Raw genomic sequence first — 13330 nt, 5'->3', positions numbered from 1 at the left:
GACTTTAAAAAAAAAATCATGGGGTTTTACGTGTCCAAACCACAATATGATTATGAGGCACACCGTAGGAGACTAACAATCTCCATAATCCAAACATTATACAAGACAGTAACATCACTACCTTTAGATATTATTCAAAGAAAAGATATGGACCACTGTGGAATACCAACATGTTTAGTTAAAATTGCAGGAAGCGTATCAGATTTAAAACAAAACTTAAAAATTCTTTTAATTACATGAGTGAGTGAGTGAGTGAATAAACTTTTATTTGGTCCAGCAAAGCGCGATAAAACGCGCACCTGGCTAATCCCACGACGGGACTGACAGATCTAGTCTGCCGGCCCGATCGCGGGCGCGCTGGACGGCCAGGATTTGATCCTCAAAGACGGGACTTCGCAGGAGGGCGTCCCACTCTTCCTTGGTGAACTTCGGGCCCAGCGACCCGCACTCCCAGAGCATATGAGGCAACGTAGCTACCTCACCACAGGCCACGCAAGAACAATTCGTATAAATCTCTGGATATATGCTATTAAGGGACGCCGGATTTGGGTACGAGTTCGTTTGTAGAAATCTTAGTGTGACCGCCTGCGGCCTGCTTAACTTGGAGTGAGGCGGGGGGAAAACCCTTCTCTCTAAGTAGAAGAATTTAGTTATTTCATTGTGTGCGAGAGGAGCGTCTCGATGTCCGGGGAGAGAGTCGCCCGACCCGAGGGCAGCGCGGTCGGTAAAGCCACGCGCAGCCTCGTGGGCAGACTCGTTGAGGTTCAGAGGAACCCCCTCAATCGCCCCGACGTGTGCAGGGAACTTCAAACTAATCTTAACTTTTCTACACCATTGTATTCGTACATCTTAAGCAAAACGCCTAGTTTGTCTTTTCTTTCTTCCTTTCTTTTTCATTTCTGCGTTGTTCTCAGTTGTTGAAATACGATATAAAATGTTGAATTTATAATTTATAGCAATATGTTGCATTATAATAATTTATTATATTAAATAGGGCTTTATAGTAACAAGTCACATGCGATGGCACTGTTTGTCTCAACATGAAGGTTTTTTTATTTATAGCAAACTGTTGAGCAAGTGGATTCCTTTATTTTTTTTTAGGGGGGGGGAATACAGTATTTCATTGAAAGTTTCAGTTGCCACACTTGTCAACTTGCCACAGCAGTGTCAATCATGTTTTCTTCCAAACCTGCTTCCTTGGCACTATTTGCCCAGGGCGAGAGGTACTGATGCAAGGGCACCTGAGCACCACTATGGGATTTGGCAACTAACCAAAAGAATATGAAGGCACAAAATATTCTGCTGAGCAGCAAAATAAGCGACACATATATCATCATCATTCAAGCACAAAACAAGTAGTTTTGTGGCCCCAGGGCAAGCATGTGGTTGCATCTTTTTCTTAAATCTTGAAGGGCCACTGTTGTACCTTTAGCACTTACATGCTGAAATATCATTACTTGTTGCTGGGCTAGTTGGTTCATAGGTGTTATGGAGCGACAGGACAAAATGAAAACCACAAAACAGGAAAGATGCTTTTTTTTCTGCCTTGTGGTTTTCATATATTTCGTATCCTGCCACTAACATCAATGCTGAAATCACATGACCCAACTGTTCAGCACCTTCCTTGTCATGTACGAGACAATCTAGCCAGACACAAACACACAGAAGAAACCTTTCAGTGCCTACGTTTTATTTATTTCTTTGAGTCATTGCATAGCAATCGGGTGGCAAATGTGTGCTCACTTTGGAGAGCTCGCACATTGTGCGGTGCTTTAAAAGGGAATGAGCGATGGGGCTTAGAATATGGCCAAGGCAACTCGCATGCAAAGGCTTACGGGATTTTCCACCTATTATAAAGAGCAAAACTGAGAACCACAGATGACCTGTTAAATACTGGTTAAATATACTGCATTTAAAAACCAAAAAATGGCATCCATGCTTGGCGAGCCCTCATTTTAATTTGGATGATGAATAGTATGAACAAATTTGCGAGTCCCTGTAGAGGTTGAACCAACAGAAGTCAACAGTGCACCTACATCAGTTAAAAAAGAAGGGGGGGGGGGCACACAATGTATAGGGCACAATGTGCAGTCACAAAATTAATATAGACATGTAATACAAGACATCACTTAAGGTTATAAATAGTTTAATGTACAAACTGCTGGTAAGCAGATCATATTCAAGAGTGAACCACCAAACATAAGCATTGAGGCATCACAAAGGCTTCATCTATGTGAATCCTTTCTACCATATATGAACAAGTGAACTTCCATTTACTGCTTGAAAAGAAATGATCCTGTGTGCAACAATAACATGACGCATGCACACAGCCTTCTGGTAAATTCCTTTTCGTACACTGTCTGCCTTCAATGCAGTATGAAATCATTCTGTCCAGAATAAAAAAATACAAAGCTCCAAGGAGCTTTATAATAAGTAAAAACAGTAAAAACAGCAAACTTATTGGAAAGGCAAAGGAGTTCACTGAGACAGAATGTAATCTAAGTGCATACACATTAAGCTACAAAGTGACACAGCATGAGAGAATGTATTTACAATGCTGAGCTTACATGAAAATGTGCATGCGAAAGTATGTTAGGCTAAGTTAAAGAAACAAAGGAAAAAAAATTTTAACTAGAGCAAAATATAAACGAACATAAATGCTACTACGACATCTGCATTACTTTAATGAAGACATCCCGAGAAACTCTATACAGTCGAATGCCAGCATGGTAAACATGGATATAATGGATTATAAGATATACCGAAAGTCATTTTGTACCAGATACGACATCATTATAATGACGTCTGAGTGCACTCCCTTGAAGCAGATTGAAGGAGGACTCAGCATCTTCAGGCGCTAAATTATCAGTTGATCGAGAATTCCGCTCAAGGTAAATTGCATGAAGAGGCAGACATTACTCCTTCTACAAATTGCAAAGCATAACAGCATCATTGCTTTAAGGCATATGTACTGCAGCTGTGCAAGTGTTAACCCCGAGACTAATTAATACCCCTGAGTCAGGCGGGCAAACTTAGGGACCATTGCTGTAGAGTGCACATGCCAGCTAGTGTGTTCGAGGGACTCACTATACCGCATTGAAGTGTGTAGCCTCGTTTGCTACGCTTCAAGAATAAATAAATAAATGCTCACAGCAGAGTCGGCTCTATTTTCAAGACTTTTTGTAATTTCAAATGTTATGAGCACCTTGGTGACCTCAGTGAAGAGAAAAACTTGGAACATCCATTTACGGTGAACTCTGCTATTTTGACCCAGTAGATTTTGGATATGTTCGTTACTTGTACTGGCCCAAACAAAAAGATGAATTTCTAGTTTTGATGGCAGAGGTTATCGTACACAAGCATTTTTCTTTTGCAATAAAACAGTAACCATTTCTAAAACTAAAAATTCCCAGAATCATATCAATCATGCCCTATCATAGACTTACAAATCCCGAATGACACATGGTTTTGCCGTCTAGCACCCTGCCGCCAAAGTAACACTCAGCGAGATCAAGTGTACTCGCTCGAAGCATCTCCAAATTTGTTCGTCTGAGTGGGGTATTAGCCTGTTTCATGTGGTACAAGTCCGAAATGCAAAACATTATGCCGCTTCTGTGAGAGTTTTGATTCACAAGGACCGGCTTTAAGTGATTGCCGATGCAGTGACCACGACTATGCCAGCAACTAGCGTGCACTGTAGCTGCATGTATACGTCGCAATGTGCTGCTGAGCTTCCATTTGTTAGGTGTAGCATCATCACAAAAATTCAGACTGCAATTAAAACATGTGCACTACATTAGTAGGAAGGTAGGTAGTGGGACCTAGGTTACAGGTTATTTGAACATTTAAATTTGATGTGGAAGTGATGGCCGTCTCCGAGTAAGCCATGCAAAGGTCAATTTGTACTGCCTGGAATATTGGATCAGGGTGTGAAAAGGTTGGGGAGAAAAAGAGAGAGATAGAGAGAAAGGAAAAAGCAAGAAATAAAGGAATTAAAAAGAGGCAGCGGGTTAACTCTTGCTGACGCCTTCATCTAGGAGTCCACATGGTTTGCACAATAAAAGCAAGTCGCCTAGCAGCTATCTACTTCAGGCTCTTTAGCCTTCGTGAGCATGCACATAACGATTTTGAAGTGCGTTCGTTTGCTTGTCTGCAGAGGTAAAATAAAAACAATTCAAAATCTTGCAAAGAACATGACAAAATGAGAATACAGAACTGTGCAGACACATCTCGGAAAAATGTTCGTCATTGCACATGTACAGCAAGTTAAAAACTGGAGGGAGGAGGGCAGGGTAATCAGCAGTTACTCCACAATTCTTACACAATATACAAGCCCTCAAATCCTCAATCCCATATTTGGGAGCTCGTGCGCTTGTTGAAATACTTCTTCTTCTGCTGGAATATTTTGTCCAAGTTGGGCACGGGCATCTCACCAAAGAACTCCAGGCCTGAAATTGATTTGGCGTGCTGTTGCGCCACAAGCTTGTTCAAGGCAGCACCTAAATGAGAAGCAAGATTGGAGGAAAAAGAAAACCTGATGAGGTGCTGATTTACTAACACCAACAGGAAGGGATGAAGGGAAAATTAATTCACAAGGAAAAGAAGATGTAGTACGAAGTTTGACGAAAATTTTCGTCTGGTTGGGAGACGTGATGAACGAAGAGGTAGCAGTCGCTGACCAAGCAAAGGTGAAAAAACAGTTTCAGATTCTATACAGGTTCCTTGGACATACTAACTGACCAAGGAGTCTCTACAGACTATGAAATGTCTCTGCCTTTTCACCTTCGCTTCTCCAGTGACTCCAATGTCTTGATTTAAGGGAAAGAGGAATAAAAGAGAAGCACACACTACAATGAAAAGAAAGAAGTCTATGGCTATAATGTACCAAATATACATGTGATCAGGGAGCAGAAGATAAGTTAATTGCAATAAAACTCAGTTATAACATTTATCTTTAATATATAAAACCAACTGTTCAGAAATCGCCTGTGGCAAATAATGTAATTCAAATCACATCAGATTTATTGAGCACCAAAGGGATGTGAAGGGGTGCAGATAAAAAGCCTATGCAAAGGCTAGACTAAACATAACCCACATGGCCTATCAAAATGCTTCAACTTTCACTCATTGCCTCTGTGGCATATATATTGTAGTTACACATTTGAAGCCAAGTAATAACCAAGTCATACCTACTTAGCAGAAATTGTGGGATTGCCACCAATCTTGATATATCCATCTCAAAATAAGCAATGAAATGATACATACATGTCTCAGTTAACAATTTTCCAAAGAAGAAACTTAAAAAAAGACCACCCCGTGTCTGTAACTGATTTTGATACTGTTCATAGAGTCCCTACTCAGGTAGCATGTCCAAAGAACACTGTTGAATTTTGTTCAATGCAAAAGCAAGCTGCTTTTGTTTCTAAGGCTCGCCTTGCAACCTCTTCTCTTGGGTTCTCTGGTTCTAGTCAAAATACATTTTTATTAATGACCACCTAACACCCAAGAACAAAAACCTGCTTTCCAAGGCGTGCTCGCTAAATAATCAGAAAGAATGGATGTCTGTCTGGACAGACAAATGTGTCAAAGGCTAGGAAAATAATGACAAGATGTGTCTTTTGGGTTGATTCCGAATCTCATCTAAATATTTTCGATGTGTGAACGCTAAGATAAGGCTGATGTAATAACTACCATATTGGTCATGGACGTACTTTTACCGAGTGAACTTGCTAATGCTTTACTGTCTTGATTTAGTGCAACTCAGTTCGAGCATGAAGGAAAAAGGAGAGGTGACAGGATGCACTCATCCTGTCCTTTTCCTTCATACTCGAACTAAGTTGAGCTAAAGCAAGATAAGAATATGATGCACCAACTCGCTAATGCCTCACCTAAATATGACCATTTTTCTGCCATTCAATTTAATGTCCCCAGTCTTAAAAAGAATCTTGGTCATATTCACACACTTCTTCATCACCTTAGCATAATTTTTTCGTTTTGTGTTTTTCTGCAACTGCACTTCTGGTGAAAGAAATTTATGCAATTTCTGAAATTACCATGGTGAATTCTCTCACCGTAACAGCGACGCTCATGGAGGCTTTGCAATCTTTGTATCGAGAGAGAGAGAGATAGAGAGAAAACTTATTGTCAAGGTTGAGTGGAGTTTTCTTTACCAGCGGTGTGGGCTAGCGTGGCGTCTGCTTCGCCGCGACGCTATCAGAACATTCCACCAACCGTATCTGGTCTCCCGGGTTGTAAGTTTTCTTCTTCATCTCCCACTCTTCGTGTGAAGGAGTTCGCCTAAAGAGTTCTCTCGGAGGAGGGTTCTTTTGGCATCCCCACAAGATGTGATCTTGGTCCGCCAGGGGGAAGTTACAATGTGCAGTTTAGTGGATATTCCCCACCGGTCATTGCAGCTAGTCTTTTTGGACTAACTGCAGACCTAGTCTGTACTCTCCTGAGGTTAGTGGCCTGTATTCTTGTCAGTGTCTCGTGCGGGGATGGATATATTCACCTCGATTTGCGGTAATAAACGGTCATTTTGTTAAAGGTGTGGATACCTTCATGTCGATCAGCCTCGTCGGGCAAGCCCACCTCCCGGTTACTTGCTGCTCAGGCGACTAGGTGGGCGGCCTCATTACCAGGGTTGCCCGCATGAGCGGGTACCCACACTAACTTCAATTGATTGAGTTCTTTGTTGACGATTCTGAATGCTTGAGGGGAAATAAAACCTGAGGGGTGGTTACAAATCACTGTTTTCGAGTCGGATATTATAATCTTGGTGCTTGGGATGGAAGTGCCCATGGCGATAGCGGCCTCTTCCACCTCCACAATGGAAGATGTCTTAACCGTCGCAAAGCTGATAGTGTGTCCATCATCAGTAGTGACGGCTATGGTGTGTCGACCATCACTGGTGCGAGCCGCATCCATGTATATGGCAGGTTGGTTTTTGTAGCATTGCCAAAGTGCCGCCGCCCTAGCTTTACGTCTACCGCTGTTTTCAGTGCTCACGTTTTTCTGAAACGGGGGAATAATGATCTCGGTCCGGATAGTGTTGGATATCTGGTGTCGTTGCGGGATGTCTAAGGCTGGGCAATACAGATGTTGAAATCGGTCTTGTGAAATGCCAATTCATTTGGACTGAACTTCAGCCATTCAGCATTACAGTAAAACCTCGTTAAACCGTACCCGCTTAAACTCAAACTCAAATTACTGACTCAGCGGCCACTGAACATAATACGTTTTGTATCCGCATAAACCATACCAGCTTATTGTGTACGTATCTGTTAACATGTAGTATTTCCAGGTTTTGTTGCAAGATCATGGCAGTACGTCAGCCCGGCACAACGATGAGCCTCAGAGATTGGAACGGCCTCCAAGCGCAAATGCAGAGGGCGCTTGGAATCAGCATCATTTCGGCGCCGTGCCAGAGTCCGAGCGTTCTTTGCTTAAGGTCTTTGCTTGTTTTTTAAAGGCACTACTATTAGCTTTAATGTTCAGTCTATCTGCAAGTACATTCAGAATATGATGCATCTGGTAAGCAGCACTTTGTTTTCCATAATTAGCTCTTATTTTAGGCGCTTGTTTCCTTTGTTCTCGTAAAGAGTAATATAGTCTTTCGATAAACTTTCTTCATATAGTTTATTTTGTTGAATTACTTGGAATAACTTAAAATAGTATGATTGATCCAACCTGAACATGGAATATTTCATAAACAGTGGAGGAGTTGGCATGTCCTGTAATTTTCCCATGTACTTTTCAAAGCAGTACTATCGTTTAGTACGTACCTTTTCTGAGCTCCGGCCAACTAAGGTTTAACGAAGCTTCACTGTATTAAAAAAAAGAAATTCGTATTTGCCTCCATTTACCGTTCTCCGTCTTCTGACACTGCCGATTTTTGTAATGCTTTTGTTGATGTACTTGATAAATTACCTTTCGAGAACAAGAATATTTTTATAATGGGCGATATTAATATTAACCTACTTGACACTTCAAACTATGTCTGTACCAATTACATCAGCTGTTTCTCTAGTTTGGTTTACAGTCTTTGATAAAAGTGCCTACTCATTGCATTAATGATAAAATTTTGTTACTTGATCACATACTCTCAAATTTCGATGAACCTATCTATTGTGGTGCACTTGATTGCTATATCAGCGATCACCCAGCACTGTTTCTTTACCTTAGTAATTCTGTAGCTCATGTCCCTCTGCCTCACTTTGTACATCCTTTGATAGCAATGAATTTGCCCATGTTATTTTGAACACTGACTGGTCACATTTTTTAAATTTCGTAGATCCCGAGGCTGCACTGTCTCAATTTTATTTTGCCATTACTGATACGATACACAGCTTTACAAGAAGTATATCATCCAAGAGATGATATGGGGCTCCCCACGCCCCTTACACTACTAAATGTTTCTTCTTTACAGAAGAAAGATAACATAAAAAAACTAAAAGACAGCCATTTAACAGCAAACTAAAATCGCACTATGAAAAGTATTCTGCTGTAATATTCTGTCTTCTCAAAGCAGCTAAGCGGCACTATTACAGTCGGCTGTTTCAGAATTGTGCAAATGACTCAAAGAAAGTGGAAGCTGCTTAATCAGCTTCTTAAGCAAGTGACTCCGATTGTTCGGGATGGCTTATGTATTAACAGTGCTCCAGGTATCACAAACTTTTAACACGTCTTGTCTTTCTCTGATAACTTTCTCTACTTACTTTATTTAAGAAGTGCAATCGGTTATTACCAGTTTGCGTGCCAAGGGCATGGGTTTAGATAAGTGCTGTCATCAAATTAATTAGACCTTTGGTTGCTCTTGTGCTTTCTCACATATTTAACTTGGTATTTAAGCTTGGAGTGCTTTCTCAACAGATTAAAGAGGCAGAGGTAGCGCCTGTCTTTAGAAAAGGTGACTGTAAGCTTGTGGAATATTACAGGCCAATTTCCATGCTTCTTTTCCTAGATAAGGTTTTAGAAAAACTAACTGAAATCCGTCTCAGTAAATATTTTACAAAGCTTGATATTCCCACTAATTAGTTTGGTTTCCACGAGGGGCTTTCTACGAATATAGCTATTGCAAACTTCACTGACGTAATTAAAAAAATGTATTGATACTGGAACTTATGCCGGAACGATTTTCATTGACTTGGCGATGAATTTCGATTTTATTGACCACAACTTGCATCTCATAAAACTGGAGCATTATGGCATAACTGGACCAGCCTCAAACCTTTTACGGAGCTTTCTGAACAATAGGAAACCACGCATTTCTAATAATGGTGTAAGCTCGGATCCAATTACTGTAAAAGGTGGTGTTCCTCAAGGCTCTATTCTGGGCCCGATTCTCTTCTTAAACTTCATTAATGACCTCCCCCAGTGTTTAGCTTCTTTGCAGTGCACATTATATGCAGATGATACCACAATTTCTTTTCCCACATCAACTTTGACCATCTAATGCCTGACCTTCCAACAGATTTAGACTTCAGATTTGGCCCACTACAAATACAAAAACAAGCTATTTGCATTATTTCTTTTGCACTTTATGGATGAAAAAAAGATTCTCCCTGCTCGCTTGCACGAGTGTGTTGGAAACCAAACTGCAAGAGCACAATGCTCACACATTCAAAGGAGTGACCTCACAGTCGAACATGCCTGGAGAAGGGTAAATTCAGGAAACTATTCACATGCGCGCAGCGATTGTTGAACCACAGACAAAAAGGGCTCTGTTTGTCCGATGTATTCCTGCTTAAACATCTAGCACCGAATTTTGTACACGACGTTACTGGAATTACAGTTAAGATTTTTTAAAATTTTATATACAAAGGACGAGTTCGATGCTTCAGCTATGTCGGTTGTTGCCATGTGACGACATACCTTGAGAGCACGTGGTTTCTGACACGGTCCTTGCCTTGACTAACAAATACCTTAAATTTTCGTTTCTTCTATATACCAAATGAGGCGGCTGCTTGAAGATAGTAACGAGTCGGATGCTCTGTTTCACGATGTTGAAATAGCGGTTGATAATGGCATTGACCCGTGCAGCACCGGTAGTGTGTGTGAGGACCAACTTCAGATCTGATTGAGTATTGGTATTGCTCGCCCTTTCTCCCATCAAATGTGCTCGACCTAAGCTGCAGGCGTGTTCAATGGCATTGTCTACTATTTGTGGAGGATATTTTTTTCGTACAAGAGCGGATTTTAGTTCCTCTGCGTGTCTCTCAAATTGTGCATATTCGGAACAGATTCTTCTGTGTCTGTGGGCCTGGGAGCAGGGGATGCTTGTTTTGCAGTGATGGGGGTGGCTACTGTAGAAATGCAGATATTGCTGACGATCTGTTGGCTTCTTGCATAGGGACGTGGAAATGCAAGCGCCACTCAGTGACAAAGTGACATCGAGGAAGTGAATACCATCTTGGGAAAAGTTGTGTGTAAAGGAAATTGACGGGTGCAGAGAATAGAAAATGGAAATTAAGTGCAAGAGACTTTGTTCACTGTTGGCCCAGCAAAGAAAACGTCATCTAGGATCGCTTGTAAAATATTGGTTTTATGGCCGAATTTGCGAGGAAGGGGATTTCTAACGATGCCATAGAGAGGTTTGCATAATATGGCGCTATCTTCGTTCCCATGGCAGTTCCACTGATTTGCAGATAATGCTTGTTCTCGAACACGAAGCGATTATATTTAGGCACTAAATTTAGAAGAGTCTGAACTGTATCTTTCTCTAATTGGCTAGGTTGGCTGGAGCCAGTGTAAGCTGAAACTGTGGAAGTTATGCCCTCAGCGTGGGGTATGTTGGTGTATAAAGATGCGACATCCATAATGACCAAGTAACCCCTGCCCCTGCCTGTAGCCCCTGCCTGTACAGCCAGGTTTGATGCCTCCTGAAGGAAGTGATTTGTGTCTTTAATGTACGAGGGGAATGAAGTTAGAGTGTCCTTAATGAGAATGCCAATAAAGCTGGGTATTTTGTCAGTCACTGTTCTATTGCTGGAAACGATAGGCTGGCCGGGATTGTTTATTTTGTGAATTTTGGGTAGTAAGCAGAAACGGCCGGGGCCAGAGTTTCTCGGTATCAAGGCTTTTAATGTTAAATTGGTTATCTTCCCTGCTTTGAGCAGAATGGTGAGGACGTCCTTTATTTCCTTTTCAAATTTCTCAGTAGGATTGCTTGGGAGTTCAGTATAAAAATTAGGAGATGCCCAGTTGACGGAAACCTTCGGCTATGTAAGCACTCCAGTCAACTACCACTACTGCGCCACCTTTGTCCGCTGGCTTAATGATAATCGTTTGTCACGCAAGGTTCGCAGCGCTCCCTCTTCCTCTTTTGAGAGGTTACAGCAGACAGGACCATGCCTCTCGCACTCCTTTACAATGTCTTCTTGAACCGCACAAATGTACATGTCCAGATATTTATCGCGTGCCTCACCAGGTGTCCATGATTTATCGGAGAGTCCAGGTAGCTGATCCCGACTCCCCTCTGCAGTTGTACGATCCCAGAAGTACTCCCTTAGGCGTAAATTTCTCGTGAAATCATCTAGCTCTAGGAACAATTCAAACTCGTTCATCCTACCGGATGCCGGACAAAAAGTTAGACCTTTCGAAACTAGATTTAGTTGTGCACTGGGCAATGAGCTCTCATCAAGTTCATGACATTTGAGGTATTGCCCATTGTCTCATGCTTTTTTTCGCTGGTTACTTCAGGACAATCTTTTGGTTTGGATTCAAGATTATGACTTTGAGAATCACTTCTGATGGCCATTGGGACATCGTCATGCTCGCATTTCTTTCTTTGTTTTTCTTAGATGTTGACATTCTTCTTTCCCTCGTATTTTACCAGTTCCAGTGCTTCTAATTCTGTGAGCTTTGATTGACCCAACAGCAGCTGCTCCTCATATTTAAGTTGCGATGCCTAATGCAGGCTGGTGTCTTCACTATCAGTGCCGAACTGCCATTTTGTTGTAAACCCTGATGAAGATTGGTCCACCAGTCGAAACTGCTGAAATTAAATACTTGTTCTGTTTGCCTTATAGCATTGCTCAAGTTCTTTAAGTTTGAAAGGTAGCCTGAAAAATTTCTATTTATTTTGATTATTTAGAACATACTGCAGGCCCAGTGAAGGGCCCTGGCGGGAGGAGCACCATGAGTACAATATCAAAAAGTACAAGGCACGATATGAACAACAACATCAATTTGCAGAATGGCCTGTTCTAAGGCATCAGTGTCAACGAGTGAAGATAATGGCAGTTGATTCCACTTGGTTATAGTATGCAAGGAAAAAGAAAATTTGAAAATGTTTGTTCTGGCAAAGTAAGGTGTTAGCGTTTCAGTGTGCCTGTTTCGTGTTGACCTGGACATTATCGGTATAAGATACAAATCGGGAGCCATTGACAATTACTCATTTTTTTAGTAAAGAGAGGAATTTTAACCTTTGTATTCTGCGCAGAGCTTCAAACGACTTTATGTCATGTTGAACCATTAGAGTAGATGGGCAGTCAGTGGAACAACACTTGAAAAATATAAACCAAACAGCTTTGCACTGAACTCTCTCAAGTGCATTAATATTAATTTTAGTGTTACTCCAAGGTATTTATGTTCTTTGACCTCTGAAAGATGGTGAGCGGGAAGATTATATGAAAAGGAATGACTGCTTCTTTTGTTAGTGATCAGCATGAATACTGTCTTGTCAGCATTTATGTAGTTTCATCCGCCATTTAGTACACCATTCACTAATATTACGCAGGTTAGAATTAAGTTACACCAGGTCACTTGGAACATTAATTTCATGAAACGAAACACAATCGTCGGCAAACAACCTAATTTGAACAGGATGAGTGATGTCTAATATCATTAATGTAGATAAGAAACAGTAGTGGTCCAAGGAAAACATCTTGCGGAACACCAGAAGTGACTGAAAGTTTGCTAGAACAGTGACCATCGGTATTTACATATTGAAATCGGTTAAATAGATAAGCAGAAGCCCAGTTAACAACGAAAGAAGGAAGACCAATAGTTTCAAGTTTTTGGAGAAGTTTACTGTGTGGAACTCAATCAAAAGCTTTCTGAAAATCTAGAAATATGACATCCACTTGGCCGGAATTGTCAAGAAACTGAGCGAAAGTGTGAGTTTCGGTGGACAGTCGTAAAACGAACTGACCTTTACACAAAATTTCCCCAAAAGTGCTTTATGTCCCCTTTTATATGTACCATTATTGACAATGTTAACAAAAGAATTTACAACAAAATGGAGTTGAATATCTTGGAAGAGGAAACAAGGAAGAGGGGGCGGATGGTGCCGAATTTTCAAGCATACAAAGAGGCCAGTTTCAGTTAG

General features: G+C 41.2%; 1 protein-coding gene across 1 annotated transcript in view; it reads right to left on the bottom strand.

Moving 5' to 3' along the window:
• Positions 1 to 2129: 2129 nt before the first annotated feature.
• LOC135915058 (inner centromere protein B-like) overlaps positions 2130 to 13330 on the bottom strand; it is a 57464-nt gene continuing 46263 nt past the window's right edge. Inside the window, exon 14 of the mRNA XM_065448041.1 lies at positions 2130 to 4499. Coding sequence (XP_065304113.1) covers positions 4345 to 4499 — 155 coding nt within the window. The 3' untranslated portion in view covers positions 2130 to 4344. The remainder of the gene's footprint in view (positions 4500 to 13330) is intronic.

This window comes from Dermacentor albipictus, chromosome 1 (assembly GCF_038994185.2).
Source record: "Dermacentor albipictus isolate Rhodes 1998 colony chromosome 1, USDA_Dalb.pri_finalv2, whole genome shotgun sequence".
In the NCBI taxonomy this organism is placed as follows: Eukaryota; Metazoa; Arthropoda; class Arachnida; order Ixodida; family Ixodidae; genus Dermacentor; species Dermacentor albipictus.
This window is presented reverse-complemented; position numbering and strand designations above follow the sequence as displayed.